General features: G+C 41.1%; 2 protein-coding genes and 1 non-coding gene across 4 annotated transcripts in view; 2 read left to right on the top strand and 1 right to left on the bottom strand.

Moving 5' to 3' along the window:
• The first annotated feature begins 243 nt into the window (after nt 1-243).
• Nucleotides 244-6,792, top strand: hal (histidine ammonia-lyase). 2 transcript variants are annotated; one of them, XM_053427717.1, is made up of 20 exons: nt 244-571; nt 760-820; nt 1,084-1,111; nt 1,191-1,265; nt 1,352-1,424; nt 1,580-1,646; nt 1,747-1,784; nt 1,924-2,049; nt 2,217-2,356; nt 2,503-2,550; nt 2,751-2,898; nt 3,008-3,103; nt 3,478-3,536; nt 3,629-3,709; nt 3,883-3,948; nt 4,035-4,200; nt 4,459-4,593; nt 5,437-5,545; nt 5,669-5,738; nt 5,839-6,792. In XM_053427717.1, the coding sequence occupies exons 1-20, from the start codon at nt 325-327 to the stop codon at nt 5,968-5,970; spliced, it is 1,965 nt and encodes a 654-aa protein (XP_053283692.1). In that variant the 5' UTR covers nt 244-324; the 3' UTR covers nt 5,971-6,792. The 2 variants fall into 2 exon arrangements, with proteins under 2 accessions (XP_053283692.1, XP_053283693.1); XM_053427718.1 differs by lacking the exon at nt 760-820 and having other exon boundaries at nt 446-571; nt 1,032-1,111.
• Nucleotides 6,793-8,190: 1,398 nt separating this feature from the next.
• trnay-gua (transfer RNA tyrosine (anticodon GUA)) lies at nt 8,191-8,277 on the bottom strand. The gene is given in 2 exon segments: nt 8,191-8,226; nt 8,241-8,277. It is a non-coding gene; the product is annotated as a tRNA-Tyr (tRNA).
• A 7,755-nt stretch (nt 8,278-16,032) lies between these two features.
• Nucleotides 16,033-19,807, top strand: part of LOC128443858 (netrin-4) — a 44,898-nt gene continuing 41,123 nt past the window's right edge. The window contains exons 1-2 of the mRNA XM_053426049.1: nt 16,033-16,380; nt 16,644-17,200. Coding sequence (XP_053282024.1) covers nt 16,317-16,380; nt 16,644-17,200 — 621 coding nt within the window. The 5' untranslated portion in view covers nt 16,033-16,316. The remainder of the gene's footprint in view (nt 16,381-16,643; nt 17,201-19,807) is intronic.

Below are 19,807 nucleotides of genomic sequence, written 5' to 3'. Positions count from 1 at the left end.
CACAAGCAAATACATAGATACTTGATCTTGTTGGCAATAAACAATTATTAGTTATTTTGTTACACTTGCTGTAAGGTTGTTGTTGTTTCTTTTTAAACTCTTTGATGTTTTTTGTCGTTGCGTCACCTGAACGCATCGAGGTCAGTGTGTCCAAACATCCGTGTGACTGGCCCCTGGAGGTCAGTGGTCCCCTGGAGGTGTGCACCGGCGAGGCGGGACTCTCCAGCGGTGCGTGTGATTGGTGGCACCGCTGTGTGCGGCTGAAAGTGATGGCCTGCAGAGCGACAAACAGCGCTCAGTGCAACAGAGTCCCGCTGATGCGCAATGCCTCGTTTTACTGTGCACATCCGCGATGAGTGGCTGGCAGTGCCATGCCGGGATACCTCCAACACCATCAGGTGGCTCGGACACGAGGCGCTTAAACGTTACATTAAGAACAAACCGGACAACGGCGGCATCACGGCGGTGAAGGACACTGGGTTCGTGGCGCGGAGGTGCCAGAGTTCGGGTTTGCTGGATGCGGATGACACCATCGAGGATGTACTGGAGGATAACGACTTTGTCGAGCTGGGTAATGACAGAATGACCGAATGCATGAATTAAGTAATGCACAAGCCCCTAATATTATGACATTGGCTGTGCGTAATTTGTGCGTAATTGCGCATTATTGGTGACATGCTGACGATAAGAACGTTAAATTACTAAATTAAAGATTAAGAGGGATTACGTATCACTTGTATGATTTTCTTGTTCTTCCAGCGATAGACGGGGACACCATGTCTCCTGATTTTATCCCGTGTGAGGCTGGAGTTTCTCATCTGTATCCTCAAACTTGTGAATTTGTGCCATATAGTTATTATTGGGTACATATACTGTAGATTGGTATTAAAAACTGTTGGATTTTGGTTTTTCATTTTATTTAATTTGTTTTGTTCTGGGGAACACCGACTTTTTAATGGAATCCAAGTCTCTATTGAATAATGGAGATTTATCATTTCTGTGTAATTTAATTTCCCTTATTTTCAATGTAGGGCAAAACTGTGTTTAACTGAATGTTATCCTTGATCAAACGATGTGATACAGTACAGCAGCATACAGAGAACCTGAAGCCGTAAGTGTTCGTTATAACCATCTTCTGCTAAAATGTTATATTGCCTACGTCTATATAACATGCATCTTCTTGTATATAGTATCTCTCCCTGGATGGCAACAGCCTGACATCCACAGATTTGGTCAACCTAGGCAAGGGAATGTACAAGATAAAGGTAATTATCAACAACTTGCATTTTTGCCGGGTCCAATTGGACAATTTTTTACTCAGTGTAATCATTCTCTTTACTGACATTTGCAGCTGACTCCAGAGGCAGAGAAAAAAGTTGTGCAAGCCAGAGACCTTTTGGACCGCATTGTCAAAGAAAACAAAGGTTGAGATCAATTTCAGAATAAAGACCTTCAATTTCCGTCTGCAAAGAAAATGAGTGCTTTAAAAATAGTTTTAACCATCTGCTGCACCACTACAGTCTCCACCAAGAAATTATTACATGTTTTCAGTTCTCTGTATTTCTGTCTGTGCCATCAGTTGTCTATGGAATCACAACAGGATTTGGAAAATTTGCCCGAACTGTCATTCCTGTCCACAAGCTCAAGTAAAGACAATATTTGATCATTTGTTTTCTTTGTCAACTATTAAAAAGTCAGCCCTTTTTTTATGTGCTGATTTAAGGCCGATCAATTTTTTTCCTCTAGGGAGCTGCAGGAGAACTTGGTGCGTTCACACTCAGCAGGTAATAACAGTCTCTATGAGGCTCACTTTCTTGTTCAGCGCATATCATTTGCAAGACCTCCAGAGCTCCAGACTGGACGACAGGTATATTAGGATTTTCTTCTGTACATACTTCAGTATTGATCTGCTCTGGTGTGCAGGTGTGGGGAACCCACTGAGCCCAGAGAGAACCCGCATGCTGCTCGCTCTCAGGATCAATGTCCTGGCCAAAGGGTACAGTGGGATCTCTCTGGAAACCCTTCATCAAATGATCCAAGCCTTTAACGGTGAGCCTCACTCGGACCCACCTATCTCCCTTGACCTCAGATGACCTGAACTATCTATTAGCTACTGTTAACTGATATATACTACTGATTACTGGCTTTATGGAACTGTATTGGAGAATCTGACTGTTACGCGACTCTTCTTATGAATCTTACTTTTCCCCACTCAGCTTCCTGCCTCTCCTTTGTCCCAGAGAAGGGAACAGTGGGTGCTAGCGGAGACCTGGCACCACTCTCTCATCTGGCTCTGGGGCTGATGGGAGAGGGTAAAATGTGGTCTCCAAAGAGCGGATGGGCAGATGCCAAATATGTAAGATGAGGATGAGTTTGTCATAGTTGTAAAAATTGTGTTTTGCTTGTGAGAGTAACAGGTCACAAAGGCCAAGAGGAAAACATGTTTAACTTTTGATGACCCTCGACATTTCACAATGTTTTTTCTCTTTCATCTTTGGCCAGGTCCTGGAGGCCCATGGACTGAAGCCAATATCACTGAGGCCTAAAGAGGTAATGTTTAAAGCCAACCGCACACTCTCCTATTTGTTTGGAACTGATTACTTAAGAAAATCAATCCAGGGTTCATCGGGAATCCTTTGTGTTTTCCCTCCGGTACAGAATTTAGAAGAATATGAACAGTGGTTACATGGCAATTACACATTATGATATTGTTATAGAAAGGGGGACAATGCTTTTCTTTTCCATCACAGGGACTTGCGCTGATCAACGGGACCCAGATGATCACGTCTCTGGGGGCGGAGGCCATGGAGCGAGCCCTCGCGATCGCCCGTCAGGCTGACATCATCGCCGCCCTCACCCTGGAGGTGCTAAAGGGAACCACCAAGGCTTTTGACAGTGGTGAGCAGCATCCTCTCCAAGCTACAGAAGCATTTTCCTTGAAATGGAAGATCCTCCCTTTTGTCAATCCTTTATCATTTTTTTCCATTTTTTGTTTCCTCCCACACAGACATCCACATGCTGCGGCCTCACCCCGGACAGATAGAGGTGGCCCAGCGCTTCCGCTCGCTGCTGGACTCTGATCACCATCCATCCGAAATTGCAGGTCAGAGGACTGAGCATGATATAGTAGTCGCGCATCATTATCATTACACTCTTTAAAACCGGTGCAGCAGTGGCTCTGCGCCTTCACAGCCAGCAGGTCACGTGTTAGGACATGTCTAAAGGTTACAGGGCCACACTGTGTCAAGGTTGGACATTATCTCTGCGTTTGTCAGGGGGCCTGACCGGCCTCCTACATCTATGAGGAATGTTGCTCCCGCTGCCCTTGATCAAGGTTCTTGTTACATAGCTGGAGAACTCTATAGTCCTCCACCATACTACAACTCACAGCTTTGGGTGGGTCAAATGCACAAGGTGTTAATAAATTAATAAACATGTGGTATTTAATGTTTGTCATCTGGTGGTGTTTTTTTCCAGAGAGCCACCGTTTCTGCGACAGAGTCCAGGATGCCTACACCATGCGATGCTGTCCACAGGTAACTTCGAGGGAAGTTTGTTCCAGAGGGATTTAAATTCAAACAGGTTGTTTGTTCATATCTTGAGCATAGCCCTCTCTTTCTGTCCACAGGTTCATGGAATCGTCAATGACACAATCAAATTTGTCCAGAACATCATCAATACCGAAATCAACAGTGCCACTGACAACCCTGTATCCACCTCTGACCTGCAAACAGGAAGTCTGTTACGTGAATTTAAACGTGCCACTGTAGTCACTGCACTCCAAACAATTATCAACAACACATTATAGGTTCTGCCACAAAGTGTGTGTTGGATTTCACTAGATATCAGTTTGTGGTGTCATTTTCTTAACAACTGTACAAGATGGTGTTTGCGGAAAGAGGTGAGACCATTTCAGGTGGAAATTTCCATGGAGAATATCCAGCAAAGGTTTGTGACTCATCAAACAAAAGTTTTGTTGTATTTGCTGTAGATTTTGTTCTCCTCTCTTTCACTGCTCTACTCTTTTCTCTTAGGCTCTAGACTTTTTGGCCATTGCAGTCCATGAGCTGGCGTCTATCAGTGAGCGGAGGATCGAGAGGTTGTGTAACCCCTCCCTGAGCGAGCTGCCGGCCTTCCTCGTCAATGAGGGGGGACTCAACTCAGGATTCATGATTGCCCACTGCACCGCTGCATCACTGGGTCGGTCTGCAAAAACATTACATGAAGTAGAGCATGAGTAGCATGAGTAAAGTACATTCTATGTCGCTATTTTATTAATTTCAAATTAAAAAATAAATAATCTGAGACTTAAAGAGGTTCTTATATTGAACATGAATTTCAGTTGGCATAATTTGACCAAAAAAAAGAGTATTTTTATCATTTTAACATTATATTTAACCATATTTATGTCAAATTCTACTGACATTAACAAAATGTATCTCTTTATCCTGTGTCCAGTTTCAGAGAATAAGGTTTTGTGTCATCCATCTTCTGTGGACTCCTTGTCCACCAGTGCTGCCACAGAGGACCATGTGTCTATGGGAGGCTGGGCTGCCAGGAAGTCCCTGAGGGTCATCGAGCATGTGGAGCAAGGTTGATTATTTCTTTTTTAAATACATGTCATTAATGGTTGATTAATATCAATACTAACACCGTTTCCATTGGAGTAATTGTGTGTTACTTCGAGGCACAAATAAATAGTATCAGTTCATATTGATACACAATACAATTTTATCAACAATAGTAGGCACTATTTGCCTTCAGTGAAATATTGGACATGGAAATCAACTAATTATCAGTCAATAAAGTTTTGTTATACATGAGTCATGACTTCAGAACAGTAACTCACAATTTGTGCGTCATTCAGTTGCTGTGTATGAGTAATAACATATTTTTTAATTTATCCAAAAACAACCCAATTTTAAATACGTTTTAAAATCCTGACTTGAAAACTGTTTCTGGTATCAAGAGGCTCAGAGAGCAGCTCCTGATGATTCTGTCACCAGTGCAAAGGTATGGTGTCTAGAATCAGGGCCAGTGTACACTGACCTGGATAGAGTTGCATCAGCAAACATTTGCATGGTGGTAAACTAAAGCTCAGCGAGTGGAAACCGTGGTTAACCATCAAACCACAGGTTTCAAACGTTAAAGTTAAGAACAATACATACATGACTAATCTCTGAATTGTTCACTAGAACAGACACAGTCAAAAACACCAGTTGTTGCATGTAATAGTTAAGCCTTCAGTGTCTGTCTCTGACTTTTAAACATGGAAGTGGATCTATATTGTTATTGTTGTAGCATTGTGAGTTTTGATGCATTAAGTGGTTTAACAGCTCTACAGGGACACATCTAATTTATGTGATATTTTCTGGTGATTTAAGTAAAAATATGGAGATTATTTCTTCTAAATTAATTGATATTCTCTGTGATTAGTTCTTGCCATAGAGCTTCTGGCAGCCTGTCAGGGTATCGAGTTCCTCCGCCCACTTCGTACCACCACTCCACTGGAGAAGGTCTATGACCTCGTGCGCAGTGTGGTCAAGTAAGTCAAACAGATGTGGTACACAAGCTTTCACTCCACAGAGATACTGTTCAGGATGGTTAATATTTATCCACTGTTCCACTTCTGACGTTTTCCTCCTGTCTGTTCTTTTGTCATGAACAGGCCGTGGATCAAAGACAGGTTCATGTCTCCTGACATCGAAGCCGTTCACCGTCTCCTACTTGACCAGAAGGCAAGTCTGACTATAAAATCAATGTCAATGTACAGGCTGGTCCACCGGTAATGAGATTAAATGGAAACATTTTAATTGTATGTTTATATTTTCAACTCAGGTATGGAATGTGGCCAAACCTTACATTGACAAGTATCAGTCGGAGTACATCCCAGAGTCCCGTCCCGGCTCCCCCACTGCCTTCTCCCTGGATCCTCCAGCATCACCGAGGAAGCGTGTCCGACATGAGTAAATGCCTATCCAACTCTTCTTCTTATTGTTTTACAATTGGGAATTTCAATGAAAATCGAAACAATATATTTGATTTAATAGATGCTTGATTTGAAGATGCAATATTACTTTTCCCCCTGTTGACTAAGCATCATTTTATCCAACAGCATCATTGTGAATGTTTCCTTTACAAAGATTCTAATGTTCACTTTTCATTGACACTGTCAGCGATGTATGAATTTAACTGTATATTAAAGTCTGGTTTGCAGTAATGGGGAACTCAACAGTTTAACTTTGAGTTGTTTGTAATGTATATTAGATACAAGATAATGGGGTCAGAATATTAATAGAATTAAGTCCACTAACTATGACCTCAAATAAATGTATGTAATCAATACTTTATACTGAACCTGGTAATTTAAATCTTTGTAAAGGATGAATATGTTGCAACGCTTTTTCTGTGGATTTCATTAGATTGTATGAGTGTAGTTAATAAAGTGGCCACACAGTGTACAGTGTGTTTCTATACAGTAATTGTTAGGTGTTGAACTTGCCTCCTGTATATCCACTGCCCTATGCCACTGTGCATTCGATTATTTCCTATGTACACTTGTGTTGTCCCTTTAAACTGCTTCTAATTTAGTTATTATTACCACATTTCTACCTCAGCCATTTTCATATCAAATCTTTTTAATGATGTAACATAAACTTTACTCTGAAATGTTGTGTTTGTGCTGAAATCATATGACATCTTAAATGATTTTATATCATATGTTTTCGAACATAAATTTTTTCATCTATATGTTTGGATAAAAAATAAAATTTGAAGCGGAATGTGAAACAATTGCTTGAGTGATGCTGTGAGTCCTGCTTCTACTTGCTAATACTTATGTCCATTTAGGGTGTTTGTGGCTGACAGAAGTTAATGTAGAGTTGGAGGAATCCCTTCAACCCCTCTTCAAACAGAGCTCAGTGCTCTGATACACCAACTATAGAGATTTCATTTTTTGGACCAGAAGGCAGCCAGACTTTGGAATGAATCTACTGTAGCTCTTGCGACGCAAGTCAAAACATCCACAAAATTCGAGGATTATCATTTAATGTTCATTCCTGTGTGTCATACCTCAGGGAAGTAAGTTTAACGCTAACTAGGCCAGTTAAACAGCACCTGTCTGTCTGAGAAAACACTCTTGAGAGGCTCTGAGGAAAAACCTGAGGAGGATAAAGTGTTGTGCCAACGACATGTAAAGGCAGATGGGTCAACAAATTCAAAGGTTAAACAAATACCTCATTAGAGATAGTGGGACGGGGCAGAAGTCTATTGTACACAGAGACAGCACTTTGTTAAAATAGACTTCGCCATGTGCTGAGCTGAAAATCACTTAGCGGGACCAAACTCCTACCGCCTTTCAAAAAGAAGCCTCAACCTCTCAGTTTAGTTTACTGCAGTTTCTTTGTGAACATTTATCATTGAATAAAAGACAAATATGTGTCCATGATGGCTCAAACATGGCTGACTGACAGTAGCTCCTGGTTAAAGGTCACAGATAACACCAGGGTAAAAAAACGAACTCAAAGCTGCACCGTGGGTCCATGTTGGAGGTATTTACATGCAGACATTTATTAGTTTAAGTATACAAGATGTACAACCGTGGTAAGGCACTTCTGATGTTCAGATTATTATCCATCACAAAGAAATATGCTTATGGAGTCAGTGAAGGATTACACAAGGAGACAGGCTAAATCGTGACAACTGTGGACACCAAATATTGATTCAATGCTGGCCTGGACTTACTTTGTAAGCATCCAATCAAATGAGTGGAGGACTCTAGTGGCTGATGTTGAAATCCTTATGTCGCTGGTTCGAATCCGGCTCGAGGAGACCTGTTTTTCTTTATGTCCGTCACGACAACAACTATGATCCTTCCTGGCCTAAAATAATCTGGGAGTGAATTGAAGCCAGCTATGATTTATTAAAATTTTAAGTTTTATCTCATTTTTGTTTAATAAAGCTACTGCAGAGAAGAAAGCTCTTCAAATAACCCCTGTCACCTGAAACACAAGAAATTAAAATCAATTCTACCTTTCCATTGAACTTTCAAGTTACCCTAAACCTAACTCTTAGCATGAGCGAGGCTAAATATGCTAACTACTGGAACAACGACCCTGACGCTACATGTGTTGTAAAACAGCAAAGATCGTTCATAGTTGTTGTCGTGACGGACATAAAGAAAAACAGGTCTCCTTCGAGCCGGATTTGAACCAGCGACCTAAGGATTTCAGCAACAGCCACTACAGTCCTCCGCTCTACCAACTGAGCTATCGAAGGGACGATAGTCCACTTTAAATCATAAAACATTTTTAGTTCCTGCTATGCTAATATAATCATTACTTAAATTTTCTCGTTTTATTACATAGCTGTTAGCAGTTATACGAAGAGAAAAAATAGAGGAGGACCCACACAGCACTGAGGTCTCAAATCTGAGTCACATGAATGAGGTGTTAAACTGCATGCATTGAGTTGTGTGTATTTGCAAAGGTAATTGTGTATTTAAGGGACTGGTATTTACGTGTGTGTGCAGTTTGGTGCAGGTCCAAATACAAATCCTGGTATCGTGAATTTAAAAGTGGGACTGACTGTTGAAATCCAACTTCAACCACTAGATGGCAATATCCCCCCACTTGGACACATTTAACCATGCGGCCACACGTTGGATCCGTCACATCATTTTCTGCTTTGTCCACACAGGAATGTGCTGCCTACAAATACAATCTACACCAAGACAATATTTCCAATTTTAACCAAATTTGCTGTTCTATATTCATTCTGACTTTGTAATACAAGGGTTTGTGTGCGATCCATTCAATGTCAGATCCTCACATTGCACAGATTTGTACTGTTTTTACACTGTACATATTAGTTTTAATTCCATTAATATTTTTCTATATATCTTATTCTCCTTACACTTAAGTATTATTATCCCCAAACTTAAGTATTGCACGTTACTTATTACTTAGCAATGCATATTTTGACTCTTGCCGCTGTAATATTGCAAATTCCCCCACTATGGGACTAATAAAGGATTGTCTTATCTACTCTTATTTTATTTTATCTTATCTTATCTTATCTTATCTGATATATGGAAAGCTCATCATCCAGGCAATAGTTTGAGTTGCTTGTTGAGGTCCAGGTTTATTTTCATCTCCACAAATGTGCTTGACATAGATACAGGGAGGTAAAATGTTGCCCCTCCTGGACCCCACTGTACCACACACTTATAATGTTGTTATGTGTGAGCAAACACAGTCTTTGGCACAACCATAGCATTTCAGCACTTGTCCGTGTGGATGTACTGTAAACACAAACTCAACCACCACCTTTTCTATTATTTTGCATGTCATCATTTTATGATGATTTTTATGTGATGAATATAGATTAAATAAATTAAACGAATATCAAGCACTTTGAATTATTCACAAATAAAATGTTGCTTACACATAAATGCATCAATGGCTATTGTAATAATTTGAATCATACAAAAGTCTAATTCCATAAAGGATCACTAAGTATCATGAGTACTTTTACTTTAGGTATTTTTCCTGATAACACTTAATACTTTGACTTTCAAAGTCTAAAGTAACAATTTGAGAACTTCCACTGTCATTGAGAGACAGAAATCAAAGTGTGTGTCGAACACCAAAGTGACAACAGCAGTTACTTTCAGTCTGGTTAATTAAAGTCTCTTCAATGACAGAAATGACCTGCAGTCAGGCTGCTCTCTGTGCCCCTCCACTCATGGGATATTCATCTTGTCCTGACCTGTCGCTCAGCCGGGTAACATTTTACACGTGCTCCTTCATTACATCACAGCACATGGGGACAGACATGGAGCCTACAGCAGGTGAGGCAGCACACATTCCTCACATAATACAGCCAGGCTCCAATACCCAGATCTTCTCCATCCTTTACTGTGATTACCAACCTGTCTGCCTCCTCTCAGCTGAGCATCCAGGGAGAGCTAATCCAGCTACACTTCCCCTTCTCTAACAAGCTAAGGTTTAAAGGGTGAATCTTCAAGACATGTTACCATCAATCAATCCCATAGATGACATAAAGCACCAACTTACAAATGTTTTGTGACTTTTTTCACAATCTACCACACTGACGTGGGTTTAAATCAATAAAAACATGGATATACGAGCTTGACCAACATATTTGAGTTAAATTGGACGTCTTGACTTTGCACCTGGTCACACTGAGACATTTCGTGAAAACTGATTATAAATCTTCCCAGTGTAATGTTTGGAAGTCATGCAAGAATAAATAAATTTGCTTCACAATTTTTGAAATGACAGTAAATGACTGCTGGGGTGTTCCAGTGAATGTCAATTGACCTATATGGACATTTTCATATTTTGAAATATCACATAAAGGAAGTGAAGTGTTTTTTTAAATGCACTCATTAAAACTTCATATTTACATCTGAACATAAAAGATAAACAGCAATGAATCATAAAGCTAGATAGAGTTGTTACTGATGCTCACCATCAAACACATGATACTACATGTGATAGCTGTCAGGACTCTCTGGACATTGCCTCTTGGATGAAGAGCATTTTGTATTGTGTTGTTTTGGATCTGTTTGTGGACATTTTGGTTTGTGGACTTTTTCCTGTGTTTCCTTGTGTTTGGATTTGTGATCAGTTGTTTCATTCTGAGTTCTGTGTTTCCTGTTTTATTTTGAAGTCTTTGCTCCTCGTGTGTCTCGGCCTTGACTTCCTGTCTTTGTCCTGTTTTGATGTGATAGTTAGCACCTGTTCCTCATGTGTTTCACCTGGGTTCGATCAACCCGGCCCCTGTGTATATAAGTCTCCGTGAGTCCCTTCGTCTTACGTGGTTACATTTCACCGACACCTTTCATGTCATCCACCAACAGAGCCCTCGAGTTGTTCTTGCTTTTATGGAAGTAAATCGGTCCCATCAGATTTTGAAGCCTTTGAATTTCTAGCACTGAATTTTTCTACGTTGAAATTATGCATTTGCATTTTTTGACGCTGAATTTCAGTATTCCAATTATCAAAGTATAATATTCAACTGCTAATATTCAGTTGCAACAATTCAGATTAATCATCCGGCATACCAGGAAAAGATTATCTCACATCGAACCAAACCTCCGACCAATCAGGTCATGTGGCACTGGTCATGTGACGTCAGGTGAACAACGCCATACTGTCAGCTACGCTACTAGACCGGCCACGGCATCAAACCAGCATGAGGTGCTAGAATCTCAAAGGCTTTAAAATTTTGAAATCTGATGAGACTGATTTATCTCCATATGCTTTTAGTGTTTTCTTTTGATTGGTGCTTTTCTGTTTTTGTTTTTGTAAAACCTTTTAATAAAGGACACCTATTTGTTGGTTTACTTTGCTCCTGCCTTGCTTCTGCATTTATGGGTCCACCTGCTCCCTAAACCCTGACAATAGCAAGTAAATATCAACCAAAAAAAACTATAACTACAATTTCCTGTTTAGAACTACAATAAGAGTCAAAGATTAAATTAAATGGGGAAATTGTACTTGGCTATTTTTGATTGTAACAGAGAAAAACCCTAATGAGTCTATGCAACAGGTCCCATCCTTTTTTAACAATGTGTTCATGATCTCCAACATTAGTCTTTTCCACCTGTTTGACACAATTGTTTTTTCAGTGTCACTGAAGTGTCACTGTTTGCTCTCTCAATGTAAATGACACTGTGTCTTCTTATCTGCAGTCGCTCACACCATGTGGTAGATGACATGACACAGGTACGCTCCAGCCATCTGGGGACCTTCCGTTCCCCTCCCACAACTCTAAAAAGTCAGATGGGACACATCCTTCCGCCCGGCTTTTATGAAGGTGAACCCCCCCCCCGGTTCCCTGTCCACTCTTGCTGTTAATTTGGGCTCTGTGCTCAGTCATCTGTTGAGTCTTTCCTGTGCTGTAAGACAGCATGTCAAATGGTGGCATAAAATATAGAGTGTAAGCTTCCAGAGGTGTCTGGATGGTGGAGGATGTGAAGCGCAATATTTTTGTGGAGCGGTAGGGAGAGGTATTTGCTGTGATGCTGTCTTTCTGTAAAATAAATTACTCATAGCAGAGATGCCAAACGATTTACATCATGGGAAAACTTGGAGTGTAGAACAAACATTTACATAACTCGGATCCTGTTTCTATTTTTTGCCATTCCAGATTAAACCGTCTGAAATGTGGGTGATGTCATGGCTGCGAGCAGGCAGACAGATAGCAGCGATAAACGCCATAAAAGTGGAAGCCGTGATAGCGGTGACGGGAGCATGTGTGGGGCCTTCTGTTTAACGCCTCGCCTGCGGGCAAGGCACCTTCCCTCCTTGCCTGGAGCATGTCTGGCTTTTTGTCTGGATTTTACAGGAGAGTAGACATATTACTCGCAAGGGTTTAGACGGTTCAGTGAGCTGAAGTTACTAGATGGCATAGGGGGGGTGTAGGGGGGACCATATCCTTTTACAGTCTGGAAATAAACCAGGCCAGAGGTGGTGGAACAGCCCAGAGTCTGTCGTCTCATTGGTCCATTAGATGACACAGCAGAAGCACCACTGGCAGAACTCAGCAAAAGTTTTATATTTTGGGTAGTATGCTCTTTCCCCCCCCCCTTTCTTGCTGAAAGTTAAATGAGATGTTTGATACTACTGTTACGGTGCATGCAGTTTCAGCTAGCAGCTTGTTAGCGTTTATTCGCGTAAGCTAGCTTGGCTCTGTCGGAAAATCAAATTCCCACCTAACAGCATCTATAAAGCGAACACATTACCATTTTATATTTTGCAAGTTTAATCCATATGTAAATGGAAGGGTAAAAATGACAAGTTGTGGCACAGCTGAGGCATAAAGTGCAGGGCTACTTCTTGAAGGGGTACAGTGACCTCCTGGAGGCTCGGCTAACAAAAACTTCAGTACGTCCCCCCCATCATATTATGTCAGACAACATCAATTTACCACTTTAATCTTGTATTTCCTGCAACACTTTGTTTGGCTTTTCTCCAACCTTAGGTTTGACTGTTGTTAAATCGATTGTTTTATTTAAAAAAAAACAAAAACGGTAATTGTTTGCCTTTTTTGTATGGGTTAAATAAATTAGCTGTTTTATGCAGGAACTCTCAAAAAAATATCCCCCAAATCCGGACATTTTTCCAAATTTGTATCTAATTTATGGAGAACACAGCAGGAAATTGTCTGGGTCAGGAGCGTTCACAAGAACAGGAACCTTCACATGAGTGGTGGCACCTGAGTAGACGGGAGGCAACACATGTTTTTGTTTACAGCATGTTGTTCTTCTTTTGCTTCTTCCATATGGCTCCTCTTTTTCAACCTGTTATATTTCCATTCTTTTAGTTTTGTCCATTGCAGGTTACACACATCTTCAACACTCCCACGTGCACGCTGTGGATTATCCTGCTGTGCTCTTACATGGACTCACTCAGACATGGGTAAAAGTTCTAGAAAATATCTGAAGAAAGTGACATCGGAGTTCTCAGATACAGCCCCTTCTGAAAGTTCCAGGAAAATGTCCAGAGTTCAGTGCATGTCTTTAAGTAGCTTAGATGTAACAAGGTGCCGATTTAGCCTGACAGAGCCCGTTTCCATTCTTAGGCCCACATAACTGTGTTACTTCTTTCAAGATTTGGTTTAGTAGTGTTCAAGTTGTGGAACAGAGAAAAACAACAAACAGCTGCACATAAAGAGAGTGAAGGAATTTGTTTATGATTTGCCTTGCTTTCATCCTGCCAGGGGAATACGCCACAGACTGTCCAAGATTAGACTTCTTTTCCTGCAGCAGTTTTCATGGTGACTCCTGGGATTTGAAGATCGAAAAACACAAGTGATGTACAAAGAGAACACCTCAAGGTGCATCACCCCTTGCCCTGGCAGATCGCTGGAAAACAACCGAAATAACCCATGAAAATCTAAAAACACACACAGGCCGCTTTAAAGGAAGAGGGGCCGCCACTGTGACGAGAGTCACAGTATTCCAGGAATGTCCTGATCCGTCAGGGCCAGGATGCCTCAGGGAAGAGAATGCTTATGATTCCTATTCTCCTTCTTTAACATTTGCACACACAGTTAAGAGAGGATGATTCATATGACAGGGGGAGTGGGAACATATTACTTCTGACCTTATGTATTTACAAATATGATTTACAGTCTCACTGACCCCCTTCCCTTTTTCAACTTCACTCATCACCACCCTGTTTTCTCACTTGTCTCCAAGTCAGTATTAAATGATTATGAATGCCACAGGCAAAGCTGCCTGTAGTATCACGCACACCGTGTCTTTCTTCACATGTCTTGAAACGAGATGATGTCACTGTTGAAGTAAAAAAAGGTGTGAGACTTGATGGGGTCAAGGGTTGTGTGACCCCTCAGCTCCAGAGCTGATGTGTGTCTGACGAGGCAAGTAAAACACAGTTAATGAGTGGCAGTTAGAAACAAGTGGTGATATGTGGCAGGAATGCAACACAATGACACACTTGTCAGTCAGCGCTCCGGTGCTTTGGTGGTTCGTGTAGGCAAATTAAATCTCCGAGCTATTGTTTTAGAACATCAGCAGTTATTTTCTTCTCAATCTGATGACAGCTAGTTTCTTCCAACATGGTTGTTTGTGGAATGCAGAAGGAAAACGGTTATTGCTGGTCTGTATAAGCATTTATTGATTTGAATCTAACAATCTATAGCACTAATTAATTACCCACTAAACAATATATTCAGTATAGGTAAAAATGGAGTAAACAGGCGACCAGCAGCAGTCAGGGGGACGGGGCAGTGTGCCTGTAGTCAGTGGACTGAGTTGACTATTTTTCTAATTCCTTAGATAAAGTAGAGTAGCGTCTGTCAACTGGCAGCCGGTGGCCGGTAACATAACTGTCCTGCCAGATCATTTTGAGGATTTGATTATTTTTATTTCTCCATATCAGACTGACACAGACATTGACACAGGGTTTGTTGCTTCTGATCTCTGTTACATCAACTACATTCTGAGAATCACCTCTAAAGTAAGTTATCATCAAAGTAGAAACGATTATTTTGTTGCTGCAATGCCTTATATCAAGCAGAATTAGAGAGCTTTCATTTAGAACAATTTTGGGTTTTAAAATAATGTTGATGGCTTAACAGACCTCTGAAATAGCTGACATAAACCGACAAAGCTTCAAACTTACATAAAGGCACAAACATGAATGAAGCAAATTCTGTTAAATTTTTATAAAAAGCATTGATAATAAACCAGGTAGGATGAACACCGGGTTTACTAACTTTACTCTGCACCATAGGCTGTTTGCAAAAAGCTTTACACACAACATCCAGCACAGGAACTTAACAAGTGACACTATATTGCAATATGCATATTGCAATCTGACACTGTTCACTGTCTTGCATTTCACTTTTTACTTCGCTTTTTATATCTTTTATCTATTATATATATTTTATTTAGATATGTTTATGTCTAAATAAATGTTACTTTGTATAAATATTAGAAAAAGGGAGTAAATAAGAAGTAAATAGTGAGTAAATATATATTGTTTCTTTTTATTGCTGTTCTTATGTGTTTATTGTGTTTTTATGTTTTTATGTTTCTATGTTCATTGTATGCACCAATAACCAGAGCAAATTCCTTGTAGGTGTAAACCTACTTGGTACTCTGGAGTAGCTCTGGAGAATTAACACAGGTCATTGCAAACATCAGGAATGAGCACTGCACTTGTGTAATGTAATGTAGGATAATACAATAATCCTTCTCATCATTGCAGTCATCTACTCATAGATGACGACAAGATGATCAACATTTTCCAAAATCATGATCTTGTCTTACCTGCAAGAAATGCTTTATATTTCCATAGATATATATGTATACCTACATATATATATATATATATTTATTATTGCCATTTTTTAAAGGAAAAAAGTCTGATTTGAGGAAACACAGAGGGAGGGGTGTGTTTGAGACGACCAGACGGGGGCGGTGCTAACCTCTTCTTATTCCCAAATGTCAATGAAGTCTCCACAGTGACGCTGAACTCTCCTCAAGAGTATGGGATGCAATAATCTGAGGCTAATGACTGCAGAGATCTTGGATAATACCAGTTAAATCTGATCAGGTGCCTCTCCACCATGACAGACAGGGGGAACCTCACCTTTCAGTCTATTGTACTTCTTAATTCCGGTGTAGTGTAGGTTTGCTGTTAGATTATTTTATATCGCGAAACAATACTGGATTACAAACAAATGGATACGCTTCCCCCTGGATCAAGCTGTTGAGTGCGCACTCTTGTTGTAGCCATACACAACTCAACTGCTCCATAATGAGACTCTGGACTTTACTTGTCATTTTCCCGGTGATGTGCGAGTCTTATTTTCTTTTCACCGGTGAGTTTGCTTTTTATTTGACTGACAGCTTTTCTCACCCCTTTAATGAAGATGTGAATAAATACACCAACTTGTTTTTATTTCGTGAAACTCGCGCATCCACGTGCGTCACAGCATCGGGAGCGCACTGCGTGGACCAAACTCGCAAAAAGCCTCTCAATCCACTGAGAAAATAAATCAGTTATTCTCTCAGAGATTATACTTCTACTCGTTTTATTTATGTATCATATGAACCAATGTTTTTTTTTTTTTATTCTTTCCAGAAACGTCCCGAGGCAAAGATCAAGCTGTGGAAAACAGCTGCTCCGGTCGAGCCTGCAACCCTCGCATGGGCAACCTGTCCCCGGGCAGAGTGCTGAAGACCCGGTCCACCTGCGGCTCCAACTCCTCGGAACCTTTCTGCTTCTACAAACAAACCTCTGACCCCCGCGGGAGAGAGTCCTGCTCCCCGGCCAAATGCACCAAGTGCAACTCCGCCATCCCCGCCCAGGCGCACCCTCCCTCCGCCATGAGCGACTCCTCGTTCCGCCACCCGGACACCTGGTGGCAGTCGGCAGAGGGGCCGGAGGAGGAGACGCTCCAGCTGGATCTGGAGACCGAGTTCCTCTTCACCCATCTCATCGTGGTGTTCCGCTCCCCCCGCCCCGCTGCCATGCTGCTGGAGCGCTCCCAGGACCACGGGCGCACATGGAAGACCCTCAGGTACTACGCCCGGGACTGTGAGGAGGTGTTCGGCCTGGCAGAGGCGTCACCGGCCGGGGAGAGTGGGGCCACATGCACCTCCAAGTACTCTGCAGCTTTTCCTTGTACCAGAGGAGAGGTGCGTGGCTGTGGTCTTGAAAAGTTTACTACTTAAGGCAAACAATAACTGGTCCTACAACAACAGAAAAATGACTAAAACGAGGGAACTATGCTCAACTAAAACTATTGAGCACAGAATTAAGATAAGTTTATAAAAACCCTTTACATGTGAACAGCTCTTACTGTAGATAGAAATGGATGATCCCATGTTGTAGAACATGCTCTTGGCATTCTATCTGGTGTATTGGATGTTGGAATTTGATGAGGCAACCTGGTGATATAGACTTTAAAAGTATAGTTTCGGATTGGTGGACTTCGGGAATAATAACCGAGAAACATTACTCGCGATCTCAATAGAAGGGTCAAATACATGCATTTCCCAGCCAACACGGGAGCCTTGACATCTACAGTGAAACTTCTTATGCAAGTTTATCCTCAAATGTAAGAAGCTGTGTTTCAACTGTGTGATAAACCTGGGTTTATGAACGTTAGTTAGTAACCTTTGCAATCTTGCTAGCTAGCAAGCTGCAACTTGCTAGCTTCAGCTTACACTAGAATTGTTGACGTAATTTTTACCTTGCTTTTAAAATACTAGAACTATGTTCGATCCCCATATGTATTTCACTCATTGACTTTTCCTAAAACCGTGTTATTCACCACATTTAGGGGAGTTTGTTTTGAATTTGGATTCATTAATGATGGTTAGCAAGCACATGCAGTGCAATCTTGCTAGCCAACATTCAGCTTGCTAACTAACTAGCTAGTGTTGGCTAGCTTGCATTGCTAGCTAACTACCAATACATTTTCACATTAGGCTGTGACATTACTTCTATACTAGTTGACATGACCAGTCTAGTCTTGATCAATTTTGTAACATTCATTCTTATATCTACTTTTAGCTATTTTGTGATTTTTCGTTTTTTCTTTAAAAAATTGATACTACTAAATAGGAACATTTGGGGTGATTTTTGAGGTTGCTGTACTGAGGAACCACAGGGGAACCAGCCTTATGTTTTTCCTTTTAGGTTCATTAGTTTGATTTACAAAAGCTTTTACAGAGTAAGGGTAGGCATATTACCTCTTCTACGTAAGACTCATAATCTCAAATGTGTGATGCATTACAGGAGTGAGTGACAATGACACGCTGTAGATTCAGGATGAGGAAGAGAAGAGGGGAGAAGATGAAAGAGGAGGATACAAGAGTAGAGGATGACAGAGGAAAAGGGAGAAGAGTAGAGAGGAGTTGAGAAGAGTAGGAAGAGAAAACAGGAGCGGATACGAGAGGGGAGGTGTGGAGAGAAGAGGACAGGATAAGATAGGAGAGGAGTGGAAGAGAGAACAAATATCAATCCCAGTGCTCATGTGTCTCAAAGTTCCCGTTCAATAAATTGTTGTTCATCTACAGATTGTTGCATTATTTCATGCATTGATATATCAATAAGACATAATCTCTAAGCATTTACAATGTAGACTTGACTGGCACATCTTTTAAATCAATTTAGTAGTCAGGTGTCCTAGGGGGTTGTGTTTGTGAGGGGAGGGGGGCGCGGAAAGCTTCAGGGGCCTATAGATCATTACTTAATATGGTACCTGGAAAATCAGGAGGTAGCATGGAATTTTTTTTCAAGGCAAGCGTGGGAACCCTGATTCACCAGCACAAGAACCACATCTGCCGCAGCAGATTGCTCATTCACTATTACATAAGGGCTCGGTCGATTGAGAGCTGCGACGGGCGACGGACGTGGATCGCGGTGCTGCAGGGCCGCCACTTTCCATCAAAAACCTTCATCAGCATCTGTTGACTTAGTTGACTTCATACTGCAGGATTGTTGTATCCAGAGAGCAGAGGAGCACGCTGGGTGAACAGAGCTGTACAAACCAATCAGACTCACAGTCTGAGAGCAGGCAAATGGGTCTTATGTGTCTTCATTGGGTCAAAGATTATACTCCACATCTCATGTACAGTTCCACTGCTAAACCAAAATGTGGATTTTGTAAGTTGCTTGACCTAGAAAATGTAAATGCAATGTAAACTAAAACTCCTTATGAGACAACACCAAAAAACACCAAACTTTAAGCTCAGACAAGTTCAACTACATCTATGCATCTACCATATGTTCCTGTACTATAGAGGGAGTGTGTTTATGTACATTCACCATTATGTGTGTGTAAGCCCTATGTTCCCTCAATTAAACCCTCATTGAGTTGATGACTATCAATTCACAAAAGCAATAAAAACCCGAAAAAGCTGAGGCCACATATTAAGTCTATATTTATTATTAGACAAACCTATAATCTATTTCTACATCGACTCAAAAAATGATGTCGTCCCATTGACTGTCAACTCGACCTGGATATTGGTCCAGATACTGGTCCAATATCTGGACCAGTCCCAAAACTGGTCCAGATATTGGGACTGGACCAGTTTTGATCCAGTCCCAATATCTATTGGGACTGGATCATGAGACAACAGCCTTACTTTCACAGACATAGTGTCGGCCGCCGACACAAGTTATGTCATCCCAGTTGAACAACCACCTCTCCCCTCCAAAGTCATCGGGTGGTAGAATGCCAACACAGTCTTGTCCATTTTCTTCTTTGTCCCAAACGGCAATAAAGTTGTTTG

Source organism: Pleuronectes platessa, chromosome 7, assembly GCF_947347685.1.
Source record: "Pleuronectes platessa chromosome 7, fPlePla1.1, whole genome shotgun sequence".
In the NCBI taxonomy this organism is placed as follows: domain Eukaryota; kingdom Metazoa; phylum Chordata; class Actinopteri; order Pleuronectiformes; family Pleuronectidae; genus Pleuronectes; species Pleuronectes platessa.
This window is presented reverse-complemented; position numbering and strand designations above follow the sequence as displayed.

Bases quoted from the DNA above. Each gene is read 5' to 3' on its own strand.
- hal (XM_053427717.1), top strand. From the start codon at position 325: ATGCCTCGTTTTACTGTGCACATCCGCGATGAGTGGCTGGCAGTGCCA. The intron at 1,425-1,579 runs GTTGAGATCAAT...CTGTGCCATCAG, and splicing joins CATTGTCAAAGAAAACAAAG to TTGTCTATGGAATCACAACA. The intron at 3,949-4,034 runs GTTTGTGACTCA...CTTTTCTCTTAG, and splicing joins ATGGAGAATATCCAGCAAAG to GCTCTAGACTTTTTGGCCAT.